The sequence below is a fragment of the Rattus norvegicus genome, chromosome 1, assembly GCF_021556685.1.
Source record: "Rattus norvegicus strain SHRSP/BbbUtx chromosome 1, alternate assembly SHRSP_T2T, whole genome shotgun sequence".
NCBI classification, from domain to species: Eukaryota; Metazoa; Chordata; class Mammalia; order Rodentia; family Muridae; genus Rattus; species Rattus norvegicus.
The window spans coordinates 30,225,140-30,249,055 of NC_141534.1; the positions used below are offsets into that span (position 1 = coordinate 30,225,140).

At 44.5% G+C, this 23,916-nt stretch overlaps 1 protein-coding gene across 2 annotated transcripts; it reads left to right on the forward strand.

Moving 5' to 3' along the window:
* Window positions 1–3,618: 3,618 nt before the first annotated feature.
* On the forward strand, window positions 3,619–19,283 carry Pdcd6 (programmed cell death 6). 2 transcript variants are annotated; one of them, NM_001107452.1, is given in 6 exon segments: window positions 3,619–3,841; window positions 4,470–4,531; window positions 8,732–8,776; window positions 10,622–10,780; window positions 14,932–15,041; window positions 18,355–19,283. In NM_001107452.1, coding segments are annotated over 6 exon segments (576 nt in total). In that variant the 5' UTR covers window positions 3,619–3,740; the 3' UTR covers window positions 18,454–19,283.
* The last annotated feature ends 4,633 nt before the right edge of the window (window positions 19,284–23,916 follow it).

The window sequence follows — 23,916 nt, forward strand, 5'->3', positions numbered from 1 at the left end:
TCAAGCTGAGGCAGGAGACTCTTAGTTTAATGCCTTGTCTGTGTAGAGAATCGTTATATGCTGTGTGGAAACATCACCTGTCAATAGAACCTATGGCCAATGAACTAAAGTAGGATTAGAAGGTGGCGCTTCCAGCAGGGAGAGAGAGGTCTGGAAAAGAGTGAACCACACGAGAGATTGGCCTTGACCTCCAGAAGACATGGTCACTTAAACATGAGGAGAGGTAACTAATTATGTGGAAGACATAGAATAACTTAAATGAATCATATACATAAGTAGCTAGTCAGGGAATGAGCCAAAGCTTGTGGCCTAATCATTTATTAATAAATAATTGGTCTCAGAGTCGTTATTTTTGGAACAAAGTGGCTGGGAGGGAAAGCCCACAGGTACACTTGCCTTAAATGACTGCAAAGTTTCAAGCCATTCATTGTCTTTTTAATATTAAAAACAGTTCCCTGCTGGGGGATAAGTGTGTCCGTCTATGGTGGAGGTACTGTATAGCCGAGAGAAGGAATGAGGAAGATCTTAGGTGGTCTATGCCTGTTTGCCCAGTACTCTGGAGGCTGATGTGTGAGGATAAAAAAGTTGAGATCTGACTGGAGAGATAGTTTAGAGGTTAGGAGTTTATACTGTTCTTTCAGAGAGCCTGAATCCCTGGCACATGGGGTAACTCATAACTACCTCTAACTATTCCCAGGGGTGTCTGATCCCTCTGTTCTCCTTGGGTACCTGCACTTAGGCCCACACCCATACAGATACATACATAGTTAAAAACAATGGAAATGCAAAAAAGTGTAAACATAGCTTGTGCTATATAGGAAGTCTCACCCAAACACATAAATGAATATTTCATACAATATAAATAGATGCTTGCTTGCTTGCTTGCTTGCTTTGGAAAACAAACCAACAAAAAACACTAACAAGAAGAGAAACAGAAGATTGACCTGCTTTATTGCAATCAGAAATTTTAATTCCTAAGGTTCTGGTTGCACCCTAAAATTTGCATTTCTAGAATGATCAAGGAGTACCAACTCTAGAATGATATGGTCCACAGGGCCAGGATAGCAAGTAGAAAGTTGTGACTGCTGAGTAACATGTCTCTCGTCAGAAGGTTTGATGAGCATGCAGAGCTTTATGGGAGTGCTAGCGTGTCAGAGCAATATTGAAGGTTAGTACTTGGAACGAGTCCCCTGCAGCATAATATGGTGATGATTCCCTAGTAATCACAAATTAAATTTCTATCCTTCACTAATGAGCCAGGAATCAGAATCTTTCAAAATGCAGGTCTCAGAATTTCAAAACTCAAACATTGTAAAAGGAGCAGCAAACCAGGTAAGTAAAGAAAGTTGGGTGCCAGGTATGATGGCACCTTGAAGGAAACAAAAACATTCAGACTTGTGCTGAGCAATGCCTTATCATAACCACATGTTACATAGTTACATTTTAATTAATGTGAAATGTAAACCTACTTCAGTTACACTGGTCCATCTCAGTGCCCTGTAACCTCATGTGGCAAGTGGCTATGTCAGACCAAGCATATCAGAACAATTCATCTTTGGCCAGTGGTGGTATATGGACGTGTGCTGCTTCCTCACACATTTGACACACTCCACAATACTGACTACAGATCCTGAGTTACATAAAAAGTAATAGGTTCTCTTTGTTACTAAATTCAAACCAGAATAAAATTGGAGCCAAGTGACGAAGTTTCAACGTTAATTTGAGAAAGATGGGTGTGCTGAGCATGTTTGGCTCTTCCCCAGAGGCTGTTTCAGGAAAGGTTGCTGTAAAAAAACTTGTCTTCCATGTGCAAATATTCAGTGCTGCAATCCACCCAGGAAAGCAAGCAAAGGAACCAATGTGGCTTAGAGGTACATGTATAAAAACATGCATGTACCTGTGCATACACAAAATATCTTTATGCAAAAGACCTACCCATTTCATGCACCACAGCTCCCAGAAAGAGCCAATGTTTAGAAAAATCCTAAAGGAAAACAGACATTTTATTTATATATAGTAGCTCAAAGAAGTAGCTCAGAGAACTAGGCTAAAGGAAGGATGGCCCAATATGCAGACACATGATATGATTAACATAGGAGGAGAACAGTGTTATCTCATTTATTTCTCTACTCCTGGAAAGCCTAGAACAGACCTGGTTAGGAGGAAACTAAACCTGAGCTAGGGTAAGGAGATAGATGGTGGTGCCTGAAAGACAGCTACTGGTAAGCTGTTGCAGAAAGTGGTCTCCCTGGGACTGTGCCTTTATAGCATTCCAAGGTCAGCATGCAGTTAATGGAGTGAGTACCGAACGCAGCAGCCTCGGGTCTGTGAAGTAAGTTTCTCTGTACTAGAGAACTTCCCGTTCGAGTAGGAAAGTTATTAATATTTTTGTAGTTCTGGAAAAGAGAAAAGGAGCCAGAGATGGGACAGAATAAAAATGGATTTCAGGTTCTAAATAAAAGAACTGGAAAAGCCTAGAAGATTATATTCAACAAGTGAGATGAACAGTTTATGAGAAAATTTTAAAAAATGAATTTACCAAACCATGGAAGAAAATCTACCTTTCTTAAAGAATTTTGTAGATTTTGAGGCAAATGTCAAAGCTATAAGATATTTCTTTGAAGAATTTGAAAATCTTTCAAGTAGATACCTCATGGGCAAGAACAAGAAAAATGGAGCAGAAAACGATACAGTTGTGAGTTGAAGAGATCCCTATCTGTGCTAAATAATGGATGGTTGTCCTCATGGAAGTCTCAGATGTACAAGGCCATATTCTTGGCCCTTGGTCTCTTCACCCTCAGCAAGCAAACTAAAACCCCGTAAAAGAGCATAGCAGTTCTTATGATAAATCCGTCCCTGGATGAGGAATATGAAGGCTGGAATGATCCTGTGGCAGAACCGGAGTAACCTGTATCTTGAACTATTCACAGCATACAGATCCAGGTGGAAGGATGGCCTGGCAGCACAAGAATGTGACCGGTTGGAATTTGCCCCAATGCTGTGCATTCTCCCATTCAGGGGCATTCCAAACCATAAAAGCACCATAAGAATTAGTATCGAATGAAGAAAGGAATGCTTGTAATTAAAAGGAGTTACCACCAAAAATACAGAAGTCCAATTAAGGGGTGGAGAGAACACAAAGGTCTCACCTCAGGACCAAATCTCACTGGGGCCATTTACAAATGAAGTCACTGCAAACCTAGGGAGACTGGGCATATATGCAAGTGGGAAGGCGGGAAGGTGATCTATAAACAGATGGACAAACTCCAGAGTGCACAAAATGTCACTCTTGAGTTTCCGCTGAGAACTTCATGCGGTTGGTGCACATCACATTCGCACTAAATACTAATGCAGAAAGGGAAGCCGTCGATCCAAGTGAAAGCGTTCACCACTTTCCATTACAGGTGGAGACGTTTTGTAAGCTCGGGCGAGGCCCTCGCGGTGTGCTCTCTTCTGAGCTCACTTGCGGAAGCTCCAGGGTGCGACACGTAGGAGGGCGGAGCAGGGTAGGGCTAAAAGGCAAGAGACACCCAAGGCGCCTCCGGCTGAGTAGGAGGCGGAGCTCAGACTAACCCCAAGGTCCTGTAGACGTTGCGTGGCAACTGACCACGCCTGCCAAGTGACTCAAAGGCACGCGCTTCCGTTGTTCCCAGGAAGTTGTGGGCTCCTGGTTCTGCCCCTGACTTGAGGCGGAAGCACAGCTTTTGGAGCTGGGCCGCGGGACCGCTGTGCATCAGCCCATGGCTGCCTACTCCTACCGCCCAGGCCCAGGTGCTGGCCCTGGCCCTGCTGCTGGAGCTGCACTGCCAGACCAGAGCTTCCTGTGGAACGTCTTCCAGCGGTGAGGCCGGCGCTCTTGGTTCGGTCTTCCGTTTCCAGGACCTACCCTCCCGTCCTTCCCACCCCCCACCCCCAAGACCTCCCTCCCAGTCCTTCTTACTCTCCATCCCCGGCTTCCTCTCTTCTGTAGTAGCACAAGGTCGTGTTGGCAGTTACTTTGCTCAGGGCCGAAGGGCGGACCAGCCGCCCTACAGGATCAGGGGTGCTTGCGTTAGAAAGAGGACAAATCTTGAGTCAGGAAAACGGCATCAGTGAAAAGAGGTGACTGCTACTGCATGACTTCTGTCCCTGGTTGTCCTTCTGAATGACTGGATTGTTATTCCGCTGACTCGTGCCAAAGAATGACTTATTCGTCCTAGAGAATCTTTACCTATTATGAAAAACATGAACTGGTGGTGGTGTAAATTAAGCAGATTTGAAGAACTAAAGGCTTGAGAGGGAATAGAGAAAAGATGATTCAACCCCTCATACTGCTTCTCGTTGTTCCTTAATGCTTGGCACACCTGAGGAGGGTGTGTTACATTCCAGCTGAGCTAAGAGAAACGTTTTCGGCTGTTTTACTTTTCCTTTACTTTTAATCACCAACTCACCTGGTCTTGTTTTTTTTTTTTTTTTTTTTTTTTTGGTAGGGTTGATAAAGACAGGAGCGGAGTGATTTCAGACAATGAACTTCAGCAAGCATTATCCAATGGTGAGTTGAAGCCTGATCCATTCTCAGTAAGCCATTTCCTTCCTAGAGTTATTTCCAAGGAAGTCCTTAAGACTAAACTGCCGTTACCACCATAAGTAAAGGTGTTTGAAGCTACTGTGACCGTATTTTCTTGAGTACCATTATTGTTGCCTCGCCAAGCTCCAGAACAAATGTATATGAGCCTCAGAAACTGCTTTCTGAGAAATGGGAGCTACAGTGTAGGCCTTGCGGGAGAGTTAAGGTTAGCTCTGTGCAACAGAGGTCCCTTGCTTATCTAGAAGGCCTTTGACCTATCAGTCTTAGCAACTGCTCTGAAGAGGATCATCAGGGACACTGACAAATAGTCAGGTGACAATTTAGAAGTAATTGTTTAGTGTTTTGAAAGGCTTCAAGATGGTCCTTAGGTACTCTTGTGGAAACACATTTGCTGTAAGACTGCTTAGACTTAAAAAGGAGGAGGAGGGTACCGTGGGGGGAGGGGAGGCTGGAGAGATGGCTCAGAGGTCAAGAGCACTGGCTGTTCTTCCAGAGGACCTGGGTTCAATCTCCAGCAACCACATGGATGCTCACAACTGTGTGTAACTTAGTTCTAGAGGATGTGACACCCTCACACCAATGAACATAATAAGATTATTTTTATTATAAAGATTATATATTTTATTATATATTTTTTATAAATTAAGAATGACTATAATATATAGTCTTATATATATAAACAAACATTACAACTCTGGGGCCATTTTGGGAACTAGAGATAGGGGAAGTGCTGGCAGCAGGAGCATGGGGAGGTATTTGTATAACGTGAGGAACACTGTCCCAGCAGAAATGAGAGGATTGTGGCCTTCGTTTGGAGCTCTCCATGGAGTCATGTCCTTGCTGGTGTCAGCATCATTAATCTTTCATGGTACCATCGGAGACAGTTTTTTTCTTTAAACATTTTTCTTTAATTTTGAGATTTATGTATTTTATTTGTATGAATGTTTGACTAGCCTGTGTGTGTGTGTGAGCACACCAAGAGTATGCCTGCTGCCTGTGGAGGGTAGAAGTGGGCATCTGATCCCCTGGAACTGGAGTTATAAATGGTTGCGAGCCACCATGTAGTTGCTGAGAATCAGACCTGGGTCCTGTGCAGCAGCCACACGTGTGCTGGGGTCTCTCCAGCCTCCCATTCCGCCCCCTCCTTTCTTTGTTTTTGACCAACTCAGAGTCCTAGACTGGTCTTGAACTTCTATGTAGCCAAGGATGACCCTTAAACTGCTGATCCTCCTGCCCCTAACTCCTGAGTTGGTGCTCGTTTATTCTGAACTGAGGGTAGAACCCAGAACTCCGTGCACAGTGGACAAATGCCCTGCCCACTGAGTTCATCCACAGCCCTCGACACGTTTTTCTTATTAGATGTCATCTGTAATTCTTTAGGCGTAGCTTGCTTTTCTAATTACTATATCTGGGGGTTATTTTCCCTCAGGTGTGCTGTATAAACTTGGAAAGGGATTACTTGGAAGACGTGATGGGAATTTTAAAAGGCTCATTTTTGTTCTAATGGGGAGCATTTTCTTGCAATGTGATTGGATAAAGGGAGGAAGCAGGTGAGATGCGAGGTAGTGCCTCATAGCCTGGGCATCAAAGTTAAAGGAAAGCTTTTGCCACTTCTGCCATCCACTTAGGCTAGACATTCTTGGTTCCTTTGTGTTTTCAGAGTGACCTTTGCCTTAGGCAAAAGTGGCTGGAATTGACAGGGTTTTTATTATTTAACCTGTGGGGACTACAAGATGCTGTTGTCAAGAGACCGCTCTAAATCTTGGTGGTTTTCTGTCACCTAATGGTATAATGGTAATATATACATTAGCTACTGTGTTATTACAATATTAGGTAGGTAGGCTTTGACAGGAGTTATCAGGGAAAAAGAAAACTCTGCCTCGAAGGCAGGAGCAGCCGTACTCACGGGATAAGAGGTACGGCTTCCACTGAAGAGGCACGGAAGCACAACTATGGGTGTCAGAGTGGTTTGGCTCACATGGTTGGTGACCTACAGCTGGGGGACAAGGTGAAACAGCACAAAGGCTTCAGGGTGAAAGGAAGTGACAGCACCTAGGCTATCAGGGCAGAAGTACTGGTGTCATTTGTCACCTGCTCTGTGAAAGAACTTAGCATTTGCGCTCACCAGTAATCATCTCTATTCCAAATAGTCAGAATATAGAAAACAAAACTTACTCATGTTAGCTGAGAGGTAGAGAATAAGGTGGTAAAGAGGAAAGGAAGGTCTCCAGTAAATCATAAATCTGACCTTAAACTTTTTAATAGCTAATGTGAAGAGAAAAATGTATCCAGTTAATATAATCTTGGTTCTTCCAAAATACAAACAAAAACAAAGAGTTACAAAGCCTCTTGGGACACACAGACGATTAAACGTGTAGGTCTGTCTGTCTGCATACATGGGGCCAGTTCTTATGCCCCCGTTTAGCTTGGGCACCAATTTCAAAGTGATTCTGACAGGAACTAGGGCTTAGTGTCCTTCAGGCAACTGTTAAAATTAACACTCTCTCTCTCTCTTCTCCTGCTCCTAAGCTGCAGTTCTTACAACCTAACCACTCCACAAAGGACCTGCCTTTTAATACTGTTAACCAGGGCAGTTCAGTGCTACTTTGAGCTTTAGAGGGAATAACTTTGAAACGTTAGCTCTCTCTGCCTTTTCGGTTATCAGCTTCATGAAGAAGGTTCCCACTGTACTGTGCGTGCAGGGACGGTTAGCATTGAGGAGTTGCCTGTGAGTTCTTACTCCCTTTCTCAGAATCGCTGTTTCCATGACTTAAACTATTTTGACTTCTAATCAGTCTTCTAGGGTTAGCTTTCTGCTTTGATTTTGGGATCAGATTAAACTATTTTAGGAAATTTAATTAATATGCTATTGGAAGGGAAGAGTGAAGTTAAAAACAACCTCTGCCTGCTGTGTAGCTGACACCATGCTGGGAGTGTTTATGAGTACACTGGGCCTCTGTGAGACTTATTTACGTAGAAGAGTGTGCTCAGGAGGCAGGTAGAGCACAGAACAGGATTTGTTTTCTCATCTCTGACCACAGGACCTTCAAGAAGCAACCCATGGAAAGAAAAATTTGTTTTGGGTCACAGTTTGAATTCAGTCCATCCAGAAGAAGAGGGTTTGGTGGAATAGAACCGTTCATTTCCCAGCAGCTAGGGAGCCTAGGACAGGGAAGCTGGTGTTCTCTGGCCCTCTTGCTTTCTTCTTCCCTTTCATTCTGTCTGGGCCCCACTCCATTGGAGTAGCGCCACATACATTCAGGGTGGGTCCTTCCGTCAAGTTAATTCTATCTGGAAATGCCCTCATAAATATAGAGACATCTTACTGATCTCCTAGGTGATTGTTTCTAACTCCAGTCTAGGCAACAGTGAGACAGCTCTCATAGGATTTCTCTTACCATTATGAAATAGTGTATCATTCTTGTGTAACTTCTTGAGTTATTGATTAAAAGTTAATTTCTCTCAAGCTCCTTTTTGGTTGGTTTGTTAGTTGGCTAGTCTTTTGTAAAGCGTAGCCCAGGCTCACTTTTATTTAAACTGACTGCTCAGCTGAGGATGGTTTTGAACTCCTGATTTTGTGCTGGGATTAGAGGCATGTGTCACTGTGCTCACTTCTTAGTGCTTTTGAAGTAGATTTGACTGAACATATTAGTGATTTGAGATGCATGGTTTTAGTTGTACTTTGAAAACAGTCTTATTTTCTCTTTTTTTAAAAATCTTTTGAAGACATTCTATCAGACAGAATTGTAGTTTAGGATAAAAAAGGAGCTGAAGGAAACGGTACCTCTATCTACGCAAGATGGTTACCTGTAAAATTGTTATTCAGTCACTAACAGTCCCAGAGCAGTGTCAAGCCTGAAGGTGGTCTTTGGAACCCCAGCACAGTCTCCCTAGAAAGTTGCACAAGTGAAGCTCTACAAAGAAGCAGCCTCTGATAATTACAAATAGGTTAAACTCGGCAGTCCAGACTGGGTACCGACCAGAATTGTTCAGAGCTCATACAGGTTAAGGCAACCAGATCTCCCGGTGTCCTAGGAAGCAGGCGCCTGCTTGCAAATGCTGTTCCAGAGCAGGCCACTGAGTCTCGTGGACTAGCAATAGGCCAGGCACTTAGAGCTTCTTGTAACTTAATCTTGATTTTGGTATTATGTCACTTGTTTTCAGGTACATGGACTCCGTTTAATCCAGTGACTGTGAGGTCAATCATTTGTAAGTATTCGTGCAGACAGACCAGGTGTTTCTCTGGGAGCAGCAATAATAACCCCATTCAGATATTGCGTGGGCTCTTACGTTTTATCCTCTCTGCCTCTGTACGTGTAGACGTCGTCACTTAACCGTTAGTTTAAGCTTATGTCTTAGCTCATCCTGTCCATTTCTAGTTCTAAGGTTTTAGACCCAGAAAATCCCCACATTACAGTTTTCTTTAAGCCTTACTTTGTTATTTTGGTAGTATCTTTTTAAATTGATGTTTGTGATTCTTTTATTTAAATATTATATATAAGTCTTTTAAACTTTAAAAAAGTCTTTACTTAAGAATCACCTATGTTAACTTACATCTGCTTTATCTTGTGTTACGGATGATTTCAAAGTCTGTACGAAGGGAGCCTGCATCTAATAATTCTTCCTGCTGGATTTCATGCATTTAACTGATCACCTTCGTGTTTTAGTCATTTTTATTTGTCTCCCGAGCTAGTATTTGGTTGGATTTAATGTGTGTACTAGGGTCTGAGCTGGAGCCAGAGGTGGGCCTTTCAGGAAGGATTTCCATCGTTTCCTTCTCACCAACATGTGGGATGTCAGTTTTGGTTCTCTGTGTGTCGGTCAGTTTTCCATTGCTATGATAAAGCGCTGTAACTAAGACGATTTAAAGAAGATAGGTTTTATTTGGGTTCACAGTATCAGGGGCACAGCTTAGATAAGTCCACAGCAGTGGAAAGCCTGGCAGTAGGCAGCAGGCCTGGGCCATGAACAGGAAACTCGGAGCTCACATCTTGAACCACAAGCCAGAATCGGAGAGAGAGAGCAAGAGCACTGGGAACGAAAGAGCGCCATGGAACTTCAAAGCCTGCCCTCAGTGACCTACGTCATGCTGCAAAGCCACACCTCTTGAGTCTCCTCTGACCAGCACATCTGTCCAGAACCACGTAGTCAAATACATGAACCTGTGGGTCATTCTCATTTAAACCACCACAGCTCGGTCGCACGTGTAAGCAAGGATTGAGATGAAGGAGATGGTGGTGCCTTCAAGTACATTCTTAGGAGACATTTCCTGTTCTTTTGAGTTCTAGGTTTCCTTCCTGGGAGGTAGATTTTTCATTTTCCTTTTCTGGTTCTTTAATATGGAATCTTAGCACCAAGTCCCTTCTACCACAGGAGACAAGGCGTATGTCCAGCCTTCTCCACTCTGCCTCGCCTGTGCCCTTTTGAAGCACACTGTATTTCGTCACCTCGACAGCATACTGCAGGCTGTGTTGGTGTAGGTTAACTGCGTTCTAGCCACCCCATTGGTGGCTTCTCAGTGATTGAGGTTTTAAAAATAAAATCTAAAGTTAATAGCATAATAAACTAGGACATCTTCTAATTAAAACAGGTATTTCTTGACCTAGGAGAACTCTTTCAAGCCTCTGTCTGGAGGTGTGATACCTGGGCAGTAAAAAGGTTTACTCTGGGTCAGGACTTGGAGCCAGGAAATGGGGCCTCTACCTTTGCACTCCATTTTCCTCTTTATAAACTGAGAGCACTCTTGCTGTTTCTGTTTTCCAGAACATATTTTATCCTAACTGTCTGCCTTCTACACAGTTGTGAATGTGTGTTCTGGTGATCAAGTATTAGGTGACTGTCCTCCACACTCCCTCCACCCTAGGCAGGGATGAGTAGGCTTTTAGGAATCTGGTAACTTGTTCAACAGACTAACCTTTCCTTGGGAGCTGGCCCCAGGCTAGCACCTGAAGGTCTGCGGGGTGGCATGAAACGTCAGTAGTGTGCTGCGGTTGCTTGTCTTTTGCTGTGGAGCATGCAGACTTAATGCGTCCCTGCTGTTTCTCCTCATCTCAGCTATGTTTGACCGAGAAAACAAGGCTGGTGTGAACTTCAGTGAATTCACAGGTGTGTGGAAGTATATCACAGACTGGCAGAATGTCTTCCGGACCTACGACAGGGACAACTCTGGGATGATTGACAAGAATGAGCTCAAACAAGCACTCTCAGGTTTTGGTAATTCACTTGTCTTGATTGTATAGCATATTTCATTTTGGAATATAGGAGTCCCTCACGCTTTGTTTTATTATGTTTCATTTATTGATTCTATTGACCCAGTCCATGCGATTTCTGTTTATGTTATACAGGTTCATATTTTGATTCTCTTTTTGTCGTGAAGATTTATATGTGACATGGAGTCTTTCACACAGTGTTTCATCCAAAATGAGATAAGGGCTATGCAGATCACCTACTTTTTGTGAAATGACATGGTATCCTGAGCAAAATTGAGAATGTGGCCTCTGGAACAATTTAAAGTAGAAAAATGAATACATAATGGTGTGAAGTAGATGGCAGCATATATGTATGTAGTGGTTTGTCAGATTACATGAACACAGTGATAAAAGAACAGTAAGACATAATTCTATAAATAATAAAGTATATCAGTCTGTCCAAATTTTGCTTCAGTAGGAAATTAGGAAGTATGTGTGCCCATTCTCAAATGCATGTAGTACGTGTGTGTTTGATGTGGGCTTAGCCATGCAAAGTGTGCTGTGTTTCTCACAAGTATTCATAGTACCTGTCCAGAGCATAATTAGAGGCTCCCAGAACTAGCCTTGTGTCTGAAAGAAAAGAGGGATTTTATTTTAACTACAAAAGAATCACTGAAATGTTTGCAACACATCTGTAACTTGTCAGGGTTACACCGAGATTCAAATTTGGAACTCTCATGTAGTACCCTGTCCTTTTGCCCTTACAAATCCTTCTGTGTTTTATTTCTTAAAAGGTTGCTAAGGTCTTCCAGAAAGGTTTTATTAAAAAGTGAATTATAATCTAATGTATTGTGAATATCTTGAGTTTTACTTTCCTAAAGTCTGTTATTTCCTACTAATAAGACTTCTATAATTCTATTTCTCCTTCCAGCATGACAGTGAACACTCCTTTTCTTCTGTCCTCTCCCTCCTTGGTTTGTCGTTAGGCCTAGTAAAAAGCATAAGTGCCCGCCCTCTGCGTTCTGATTTGACCAGTGACATTTCAGGATCTCCTAAGGAAAACAGTGGAAAGCGTGTCTGGTGTGGGCTAGTAGGCCATCTTGGACGGTACCAGATCTTGGACAGTACCAGCATCTCCCTCACTTTCTAAACATTTCTCAGCACAATTCCCTGTGTATTCTCCAGGTGAAGGCCTGCCATGATTTTCCTGTTTGCCCTGATTACTCTTTTACTGTGCAGGAAAAAGAAATACTTTACTGTTTGCATACTAATTAGGAGTATTTTTGGCGGCATCTATCAAGATGTCGGCTTTAGAAGTAAAAGTTCCTATTCTAACTTCCGAAAGGGTTGTTGTTTTGGGGTAAACAGGAGCTTAGTAGAGAATAAGAGCATCAGTGGTGTTTCAGGCTAGCCCAGTGGTACCTAGGACAGTGGTGTTTCAGGCTAGCCCAGTGGTACCTAGGACTTGGATAGGACCCTGGAGAGGCTAACGATCCTTCTGCTCACTCAAAGCTATGCTGCTAAGTTCTGTGGCCAAGTACAGAGATCTGGATGGACCCTTACACCTTCCTGCAGGTGTGGCTTTGGTTACTTGTTGGTTACTTTACCTGCGGTAAAGCCAACTGTTCTATTAGGCAGCACAGTTGGAATGAACAATCCCTTTCCCCTAAACCCTACATTTCTTTGAGCAGCCCCCTTTCCATCTAGCCTTGGCAATTGTGTAGTTTGGGTTTGTTTTTTCTTTTTCATTAACCATAAAAACGTATGAAAGTATAGCAGATTTCCACTTATAATATTTCCTATATTTTTAGCCATCTCCTTCATGGCGGAGGCTTAGGCAGATCTGAAGCCTCTACCATAACGTGCAAGTAAAAATGTGGTTGCTTCCCATTGACTCATTTCACAAGGTTAATGGTTTTTAGTAATAATGATGCTTTGCCTGACTTAGGATCAGGCAAGACCCTCACATAGCCTTTCTCACACCATTTACTGGTTGGGGGAACACAGATTAATAACATGCAAATCATTTCTATATCCACTGGAGGTCATTAATTTTCATCAGATTGTGACTACAGTGGGATTCCCCTGGAAGCCCAGGGGAATGTTGGTTCTGGTAGTGGAACTTCTAGTTGTCTAGGTATTCGCTGCCTGGATCAGTGGCCTGGACCAGGGGTGTCAGTGGAATCATTTTTCTGGTAGTATAATACCTCCTATTAGTTTCTTGGTGGAAAAAGACTTTGTCTATCACCAAAGGCCGATGACTATTGGAAGTAGACACAGGGTATTTCCGTTTCCAGTGAGATTCTCTAGGGCTATAGAAGAATATCCTGGGCAGAGTTGGAGAGTAAACATGTCTTCATACTACCTTACCCAGACCCTTCAGCCCTTCATGAGGGCATTCCACCTGGTCCCTCTCCTGAGATGGTCAAGACTGACTCCAAGACATTTCCCTGGTTGAAAACCATGATCTGATCTTGCTACTTGTGCAAGAGTAGAGGCCTCCAGGTGGCCTTATCCTGTTAGATGGATACAAGTTGGAGATAATCTTGCAGTTAGCAGGCCAGACTAATATGTATCTCACTAGTCGGTCCTAATCAGGCACCGGGCTGAGCACAAAGCACTTTGGCTCTAAGGCACTGCTGTTCTTCTGTGCCCTTGTATTGAAGGAGCTCTGTGATGGTCAGTTTGCTGCCAATTTTTGGCCTGTCTAGGGAACATTCTTTTGTGGTTTACTTCTTTATAGTTTTCTTTGCCAGTCTGTCTGTCTTTTGCTCGGCGTTACCTACACGGGTGCCAGTCTTCAGAGAAATTGCAAAGTGATTCTAGCAGCAATGGGATTGTTTCCATGCAGAGACAGGAAATCTTATATATTTGTTCTCATTTCCTCTGTCCTTTCTTATCCTGGCAGGAGACCAGCAGTGTCTGTCTCGCTCTGTCTACCCCTGGGTCTGAAGCTCTATTCTTGGAGATTCAGAGCTTAGCTAAGGCCACTCCCTCACATGTTAGATGTAAGTGAGGCACGGCAACTGGCTCCTACATGCTGTCCCTTCTAGACTTCAGCTAAGGGTCCTGACTTCTCTTTGATTTGTAAGGAAGGGGGCTCTTGTAGCAGTTTTGATGTCACACATTTGTGTAGGGTTCTTGAGTATAAATTCCCATCTTCTCTCCTTGCAATTGCTCTGGAAGGTGCTGTGAATATGTTTTTGTGTTTGAACATATCAGTATAATGATTAGGTTTCATACAGTAACTATCTGTGGATTCAGACAATAGGGATACATATACCTACAAAGATTCCACTAAGACTGAAAACCAGGAAACCATTTTGTCACCTGGATTTTGTCTCCTGAGTTAATAAGGTCACACAGGTGGTAAGGAAAGGAAGCAAACGAGGGATGCCCTCCTTAAACGTGGCCTCTGGTGATGTCTGTGTGTCTGGTGTGTTCACACATTTTCATCCCGTCATCCCCTTTCAAACACACTCAGTAAATTAGAAATGGACTCAGAATGCCTCGCGCTCTGTCACTGACCCTGAACTCCGTGACACTGATGAGCTGCATGCTCAGTAACTTAGAGTCACAATGCCCGTGACACATTAGTGACTCCAATCTTTATGACACTGGCTAGCTGTGTTTTCAGAATCTTAACAGCAAACCAGATAATTTGGTACCTTCTTTACGTTGAGCCTCATGTGCCTAGAATCTTTAGTGGCATTTTCGCTTTCAGAGCATCGTGTAACAATAACCAAGGGCAGCAAGTCACTGAGAACACTCATATTTGAATAAGTTGACATAGCGAGGCGTCTACTAGGTTCAGGATTGCCAAGCCTCACTGCCTTGTGGGTGTTTCCTAGGACACAAGCAGAATGAGTACAGTTAAATAACATAAACCAGCATAAGAAGCAAGACAGCAAGAGGACTTGCAAGTTGTTACTGGTGTTACGTTCTCTTCATAGTTCTGAGGACATTTTTTCTTTCAGAATATTGCAGTTAGGTAGCATACTTAGTTTCCAGAGTGCCTTTCAATAACGTTTTACATTTTTCCTCTTGTTGTTCCCACCTAACCACTGTTGATCTAAGACCCTGGAGTCTTAGATAGGAAGGTCTAGGCAGTGATCACACTTTAAACTTCCTCTCCTACTCTGCCTCTGGTCTGACTCTTAATTTCTCTTCTCCAAGGCTACCGGCTCTCTGATCAGTTCCATGACATCCTCATCCGAAAATTTGACAGGCAAGGACGAGGGCAGATCGCGTTCGATGACTTCATCCAGGGCTGCATCGTCTTGCAGGTAACCAAGCGGCTTCATGTGAGTTGGGGGTGGGGCCACAGATGGTAACTATGAGCCATCATAGAGTGCGAACTTAACCTCCCTTTGTCTAAGGTTTGCTGCAGGCAACCTTTTTCTTTTAAACCCCTGGAACTAGGATCATGTGCCTAATAGTGATCTCTCAGTATTTGTTCCCTAAGATTATAGTGACCTGGAAAATCCCTGTCCCCTATTGATGTCACGGCTGTCAGGACCTTTTTAGCATAAGACATTGTGTTTTTATGGTAAAGCTGGGCTGGTGAACCTTGACGCCATCTTACGTAAGTCTAGCAATATGTATAGTACAAAGTCCTTGATAATAATAACTGAAGTACTCTACTTTTTATTTTGGGAAACAAGGTCTCTGTACCTCTGGCTGGCCTTAAATCCACTCTGTAACCTATGCTGGCTTTGAACTCACCCTGTAAAGTAGTGGAATTATAGCTGTGTACTATATGCTTTGCTCTTTATCATGACAGTAAATATGTCATCCAATATTAAACAAAACCAGTGTACTAGAAAAAGCATGCCTTGTCACACCAGTGTCAGCGCCTACATGTCATTCTCGATGTGATCCTGGATTGTGCCAAGCAGCCATACCAAGTATCTGCTGGCCTGTGCTCTCTAAACGTGAAAGGGTTTACAGACCGCCATTATTGCCCAGTGTGTGTTGCTGTGGAGAGAAGCAGGCCCTGCTGTTGCTCTTAGATAGAGGTCCAGGTTCTGTAGGTTAAGCTTTGGAAATGTGGTAAGCTGATAAGCCCTATGTAGCTTAAAGTTTTTGCTCTGGGATTTTCAAACAAAAGCAGCAATTAGGATAACAGCATAATGACCAGACTCAGCAGTTGTTAGCTCACAGTGGCCTGTATGAGACTCTCACACTCCAGCCCTTTTCCTGAAGTAGATTCAGTACATAGAAAGCTAACGTTTTCTCCATTAATACTTCAGTGCAACCCTTCTCTGAGAGAGAAGTTCTTAGGTATTGATTCTAGGCTAAGGTTACTTTTGTTGGTTGCAGAACCATACAGAGATTTGGACAGCATTAAATCTGGAGATACACTGTAGAATTTTGGAAAATATTCTTAGAGTGTTGTTCTAATTCAAAGAAAGTCAATAAAAGTACATCCGTGGTTTGACTGTTATTCCAGTACTCCGTGACTCCTTTACAAATGAATCTGAGCAGCTGGAGAGATGAGTTAGCAGTGAAAAGCACTGGCTGCTATTCTAGAGAATCCCAGGCTGATTCCCAGCACCCACATGGCAGCTAGCCACTCCAGGTCGGGAGGATCCGATGCCCTCCTTGCCTTCACTGGCAGTGACTGCACGTGGTGTGCAGGAATTCTGGCACAACACTCTTACACATAAAATAAAAGTGAATCTTCAAAGACTACAACAACAAAGTATTCAGAGCCTGGTGTGGTATGGGACTACCATCCTAGCTCCCAGGAGCCAGAAGCCGCAAGGTTCGTGAGTTCTGGGCAAGCCTGGGTACTTAACAGTACTCTGCTTTAGACACAGAAACCTCGGCATGTTGCCATGTTTCTTACGCTGTGAGAATCGGCTTATTAGTATTCAAGCTTCAAGTCTCTGAAAGGGACTACTCTGCCACTACTCAAGAGTTCCCATGAGGTCAGGGAATGCTCACAGTGTTCTCTGAACACTTCAGAAAGAGATGGATACAAAATCTTATAGACTGCCTGAATTATTACCAGGTTAAGAGTTCTCGTTTTAAGTAACGTTCTAATCCTAACATTTCTGAATACGCAAACATTTGGGAGTTTGATCCGACTCCCAAACAACCTGATCGAGTTCAGAAGAAGCTCTCCATTCTCTTACCTGTACTCTGTTGCTGCTGTGTCCTGTGGGGTGGGACCGACAGCCAGTTTTTTGCATCACTTTTACCTCTGGAGAATGAAAGCCCTAGAAAGGTGGAGGATCTCAAAGGAAAGAGAAAGCAGTAGGCTATAGGTAAAGGTTCCTTTGCAATGTGGTTTTGGTTTTTTTTGTTTTGTTTTCCTAAAAAGCCCTGCCTAGCTTTGATTTCCCCCACGCCCACCCCCCCTATGTAGCTGAGGGTGGCCTTGAACTCCTGGTCTTTCTGCCTCTACCTCTCAAGTTCTGGGATTACAGGCTTGAACCAGCACTCAGCAACTCACTATTCTTTGCGTTTTGTCTTACGGTGCCCAACACACGGGCACCGTGATATCTGCCTTTTTAGCAGATATTTAAGGTTCAGACTGTAGTGTCGTGTGTCCACCACTGACCATCACATAGGTTTGTGGCCACATGACAATAGTTTGTTTTATGCTAATCGTGTCTTGTGGTGGGTGGGGAGCAGTTAGACCAGCTCTTGCTATGTAGCCTCGGACGGTCTTGCCTCAGCTTCCTAAGTGCTGAGGGTCACGTGAGTGCCACCTCGTCCAGCCTCCACGCTAACACTTTTTCATAAAATCCACTCATGTCTGAGGTAGGAAGTAGACCACACACTGTTGAGGCTTGCTGAATGTGCTGGGGCTGTTGTTTTCTATCGACACACGAATTCCCTTGTGTCTTTTTTTTTTAATAATTACTGAGAGCATGTTATGGGCTTCATAAGTTTATCCAAAACTGGCGTGCATGTAACCTAGGCTTAGAAAATATGAGTGGAATCTGGCGTGGCAGCACCATGCCTTTAATCACCAAAATTGTAGAGGCAGAGGCAGAGAGGCACAGAGAGGCAGAGGCAGGTGGATCTCTGAATTCAAGGCCAGCCTGGTCTGCAGACCTAGTCCCGGGCCAGGGTTACACAGTGAGACCCTGTCTCAAAAATGCAAAACAAACAACAAAATAAATGGAATGAATTGTCTTGCTCTTTGACTTCTGACCTTGTCTGGATCCAGAGTCTGCTGGAGGGGAGGTGGACTGTAGAGGCTGACCCCTGCATGATGCTCACACACTTCCTCCACTGGGCCCTTCTGGACTACGGTCAAGATATAAAACTGTAGTGTCTCTGTCCTAAGCCTCCAGACCAGGTCCATGAGGTGGTTGTGAAGTGTGAAGAAGGGCTATGTGGTATAAGGTCGGCTAGACCTGCTGTATGCTCTGTTGCCCATAGAGGCGTTTGTGCTCATAAAGGTGCTGACTAAAGGTGGTCAGGAGTACTCACCCTGTGCTTTCCTGTGGGATACCATTCTCAGTGTCCCCTAGGAGATGCGGGAAATGCATGTGCTTCTGAGATTGGGTCTTAAGATGTCTTTCACCGAAGTGCACTGTTCTGCAATATCTTATGTTATCTCATATCTTATGTTTCTCCCAGAGGTTGACAGACATATTCAGACGCTATGACACGGATCAGGATGGCTGGATTCAGGTGTCTTACGAGCAGTATCTCTCCATGGTTTTCAGCATTGTATAACCAGGCCTTGTGAACATCCAGCACGGCATGCAAAAAACTGAAGATGCCAAATTCCTTACCTGTGCTAGAACAGGGCATGGCTGCAGTGAGACGCTGCCCTTCCCGTTGACTGTATAGCTAATTCTTGGGGACCTGGCTGTACATATGTGAATACTCTGGTCAGTGACTCTGTAGTGGCAATCTAGCTCCACTGTTAGAACACAGACGTTGGGGTTGCTGACTGATTGTGCCATGAGGTGAGACCTAATAATGGTTCAGGATTCTGCTCCCAAACTATCATGTTCTTTTCTAGATGCCTCTAATTCTGTAGTCGAGATGCTCTCCTTAGCCAATAGAATGTTAATATAATATGGAACTTGCACAGAAGGCTTTTCATGTGCCTTACTTTTTAAAACGAAATTTTATCCATTGGAATATGTAACATAAGCAATAAAGTAATGATACAGACTGTCTAGTTTTGGCTGGTTTTTGTTTTGTTTTGTTTTGCTTTAACTAAACAGGTGGAAGAAATGTACCCTTTGTTACCACTCTAGTTGTGTGAACATGGGAGAGTGGGACCTAAAAATAACGCAGACTGAAGTCTCACACAATAGCCAATTTTATTTAGAGCATCAGAAAATGTATACTCTTGAGTGTGAAGAAGAATCACATGCGAGATGTTCAATCACAAAGACATGGCAAAAGCATGTTTTTTCTGTGAAGGCACATGAATGACAGCTGCTGCAGTAAACTCCTGTCTGCCATAGCTGGGAAAAGCACAACACCACATCCAGGACCAAGTCTATGTATGAAGAACAGGTCGTGTAGCATAAACAATAAAGTGTTGATACAGACTGGCTGTCTACTTTTGGCTGGTTTTGTTTTGTTATTTTTACCCAAACAGGTGGGAGAAATGTACCCTCTGTTACCGCTCTAGTTGCTGTGTGAGCATGGGGGAGCCTTGTTTTCTGACAGGCGCTCAGAATTCTTACCCGACTCCACTTTCAGACTCTGTTCGGATACCCTCGTTCCTAAAACTGTCTCGTGTACTCTTAATATCTAAAATTCTGTCCAACAGGCATGCAGGATAGAAGGACAACTAAATGGATAACCGTGTTACAGCTCTGGGGATAGGAACCCTTTCATGCCCCCTGCTTGTCAACTCCAATTGAAAGAAGTAGGTTATGCTTCAGGAGGGGCATGGTATGAAGACAACTGGGTAGGTGTCAGAGGTGAGAAACAGATCCATCAAGGTCCTCTTCTGGCCAGGGATGCCACTGAGGGTTTGTTTCCTTTGCTTTCTGGTTTATGGGATCGGAGGGAAAGGGCTACATTCTGTGGTGGCAGAGTTGCCTCTTGTGCGTTGCGTTGACCTTGTGACCCCATTATGGGTGTCTCTGGATGTGCTCTGAGATCCATGTCAGTCATCTACCAGACATTGACCCACACTAGCAGATTCCCTGTTCCAATGAGGTCAACCAATACACAGTGAAGTTTATAATTCAGTGGTAAGTGATGCCTTCATTTGTGTAAAGGCCGCTACCTGGACTCATCCATTTACAGCCACCGTTCACCTCTGCTCCCTTCCAGCCCCATCTTCAGCCATACTCCTCCAGCCTCAGTCTGCAGGACCGCAATGCTTGTCCTTCCTGTGCTCACTTGTTCATACACACATGTGCCAAATGTGAGTATCACCGCAACTTGAGCCTTTTAATGGCATACCGTAACGCCTGTGCTGAATTCTTGAATACTGTGTCACACTTAAGAGTACCTGCACGGGGCTGGAGAGGTGGCTCAGCGGTTAAGAGCACTGACTGCTCTTCCAGAGGTCCTGAGTTCAATTCCCAACAACCACATGGTAGCTCACAACCATTTGTAATGGAATCTGATGCCCTCTTCTGGTGTGTCTGAAGACAGCTACAGTGTACTCATATACATAAAACAAATAAACCTTTAAGAAAGAATACCTGCACCAGCAATACACCTTAGAACCTGCTCCATAGTCCTGAGTGCCCCCACACTACACAACTGATTGAGAACCTTCACTGGATGTATGAGGACCCACCACCAACACCTGAGGACCTACTGTACACATCTGAGTACTTCCGTACGTCACACAACATACTTGAGTATCTGCACACCTCATAATCTGTCCCAAACACATCTGAATATATTCACTACCTCCCTGAGAACCAGCACCGCCCACCTGGGTACCTGCCCCACATGCTTGAGCGTTTGCACGTCACATGAGAATGAAGTACCTTGACTGTACATGTGTGAGCTTGTACCACACTCCTGGGAGTGTACCACACCCAAGAATGTAGCACCAGAGCCACATATCTGGGTGTGGCTGTGCCATAACCCCGAGTGGAGTGCATGCCAAGACCCAGTGCTGTCATTAGGAAGACCGAGGCTTGGATTCTTGACCTGAGCTGGGTGTGGTTTGGTTGGGCTGCTTCAGAAATTGAAAATGATCTGGAGTCAGAGTTCCAACTGAGAGAGGCAGAGTGATATAGGGGGGGCGGAGGGCTGTTTGTGGAGTGGGGACTTCCTTGTTCTTTTAAAGACCAAGGAACGAGGTGGCTCACGGGGTGTAGAAGGGTCACTGACTGGCAAGGCTGTTGCCCACCTTAAGAGAAGTGGTACTGTGCCTCCAGTACACCAAACTGCCCAGAACATACCCCTGACCGTTAGTAGAGAGAGCTAGGAAGCCTACTTTGGGAAAACCATTGGGCACACGGATGTTTACTGTCTGTGCTCAGCCTGGCCACATGAGGGCAGTGCAGTCACATCAGAAACAGGCCCTGCCCTGTTTCCAGGGCATTTGCAGAAGCAACAGAAGGCCCAGGGGCTGGCTAAGGGGAAGGGTAGGTAGGGTCTGGAGAGAGTTCCTTGTAGTTGGTGACCTTTGCCATTTTCTTTCATCATCCATTCAGAACTGGTTGTTAGGAAGTAGTGACTTGCTAGCTGACTAGGAAAGTATGATTGAGGAGCTGGTCGTGGTCTGAACAATGCCCTGCTAAGGAGGAGGCAGCCGTAGGAAGGAGAGACCAGGATATTCACCCTCCCCCATGCTGACTCACCGTATAAACAGTACCCACATGATTAAACACGTCACAACTTTGTGCGGTAAGAAACCCTGAAGCTGTCACCTAGATTCAAATTTCAGAGGATCCTACATGAAAAAATGTCTAAGGTCATCTATCCCTCCGGATGACAGAGACCACTCTGGTGGACAAGAAGTAGATCTCGGGCCTGAAACCATAACCATTTTTACTAACAGTAGGAAGTGTGTCTTTCCCTCCCTTCTACTCTGTTTTGTGGATGAGGTACACCATCATGTCTCCAAGTACAAACCGGCTCCTGCTCCATGTCCTACAAGATGAAATGTCTTTTAAATGCTATACCCGTGACCTTTGGGAAGTTACTTGACCCTTTTTCCTCCCAGCGGTTTACTAAAAGATCTTCCCCTCCTTCTGTCAGGGACAGCTCCCCCTAGGAACACTGTCTCCATTTTCTTGAGAAGATTCTGATGGAGCTTTATCTCAAGGTTAGGGAGATGGCTCCGTGAGTAAAGTGCTTGCCATACAAGCACGAGGACCTGGATTCGGATCCCCAACATCCACATAAAAACCCGTGTGTGGTGATGCAGGACTCCTAATGCCAAAGAGGCTCACTGAGCATCGAGTCAAGCCATCCGATGAGACTGAGCTGCATTGAGAGACGATAGAAAATGAAGAGTGATAGAGGAAAAACCTTTATATCAGCTTCTGGCCTCCACATGTGCACACATAGGCACACACACTTACGTGCGCATCCATAAGGACCACACAAACAAAAGCACCCCTAGTCTTTCAGCCAGGTGGGGACTCACCTTCACCACTCACGAGCAGGTGCTGTGGGAAACAAGTGGGGTCAGGATAGGGGAATGTGGGGATATCTCCCCAAGGAGGAGGGGGCCTCCAGATTGATGAGTATGGGATTTGCTCTCCCTGCTGTGGGCTCAGTACCTGGGCTGTCTCTGTCATAGTTCTCTTTTGTGATTCCACATCTTCAGACAACCCAAGCAGCATAGGCTTCCCTGCCACCCTAGAAGGAGGTAGGAGTGGGGCTTCCTGTTACAATCGTCTCGTCTTCCCATAACCTGACAGTGCGCTGGTGGAGGACCCAGTGCCATGTTGCTAGGCTTCTTGTTCCCGATTTGAACGCAGCTTATGCCTGAGTGTACTGGGGAAAATGCAATAAAATTGGATGGTGTCTAATTCTCCATCAGAAGCTTCAGGAGGCTGCCACCATGTCTCTAACAGTTGGAGCATCCATAAAAAACAAAACAAAACAAAAAAACCAAAAACAAAAACACAGCAGTGCAAACCCAAGTATTGCAGGTCTGTATTCAGCCTCTGGAGCTCTTTTAGGCACTATTTGGGCTGTAGGAGCTTTGGGTAGCCCTGTGCTTCTAGATCTGTTGCCTGTAGCACACACTCACCTACAGCTTTCCTTAGTGAGTGTTCCACATTTCTGCCATCTCCGGTATTCTATTACTCCACTACAAACTACACTTCACCTTCCTAGGATAGATTCTGTCATAGTTAGGGTTTTACTGCTGTGAACAGACACATGACCAAGGCAACTCTTATAAGGACATTTAATTGGGGCTGGCTTACAGGTTCAGAGGTTCAGTCCATTATCAAGGTGGGAACATGGTAGCATCTAGGCAGGCACGGTGCAGGAGGAGCTGAGAGTTCTACATCCACATCTGAAAACTGCTAGTAGAACGCTGACTTCCAGGCAGCTAGGATGAGGGTCCTAAAGCCCACACCCACAGTGACACACCTACTCCAACAAGGCCACACCTCCTAATAGTGCCACTCCCTGGGCCAAGTATATTCAAACCACCACAAATTCTTTTTCTCCATTTATTTATTTATTGTTTGTTTTATATCCAGATCACTGCCTCTGTCAAGGTCCCCTCTCACACAATCCCTCCTCCCTCTTCTAACCCCTGCTCCTGTGAGAGGGTGGAAGTCCTCCTTCATATCCCTAGTCCCTGGTGTTTCAAGTCTCTGCAGAGCTAGGCACATCCTCTCCAACTGAAGCTAGACAAGGCAACCCAGTTAGGGGAATGGAGTCTACAGAGAGGCAACAGCTTTAGGGACAGCCCCTGCTCCAGTTGTTGGGAGACCCACAGGAAGACTGAGCTGCACATCTGCTACACATGTGCTGGTGGCCTCTGTTCTTTGGTTGGTGGCTCAGTCTTTGAGAGCTCCCCAGGGTCAAGGTAAGTTGCCTCTGTTGGTCTTCTTGTGGAATTTCTATTCTTCATGGCTCTCAGTCCTTCCTCTAACTCTTCCATAAGTCTCTGAGCTCCATCCAATGTTTGGCTGTGGGTCTCTGCACCTGTCTCCATCCACTGTTTGATGCAGCCTCTCAGAGGACAGTTATGTTAGGCTCCTGTCGGCAAGTATAACAGAGTACATTAATAGA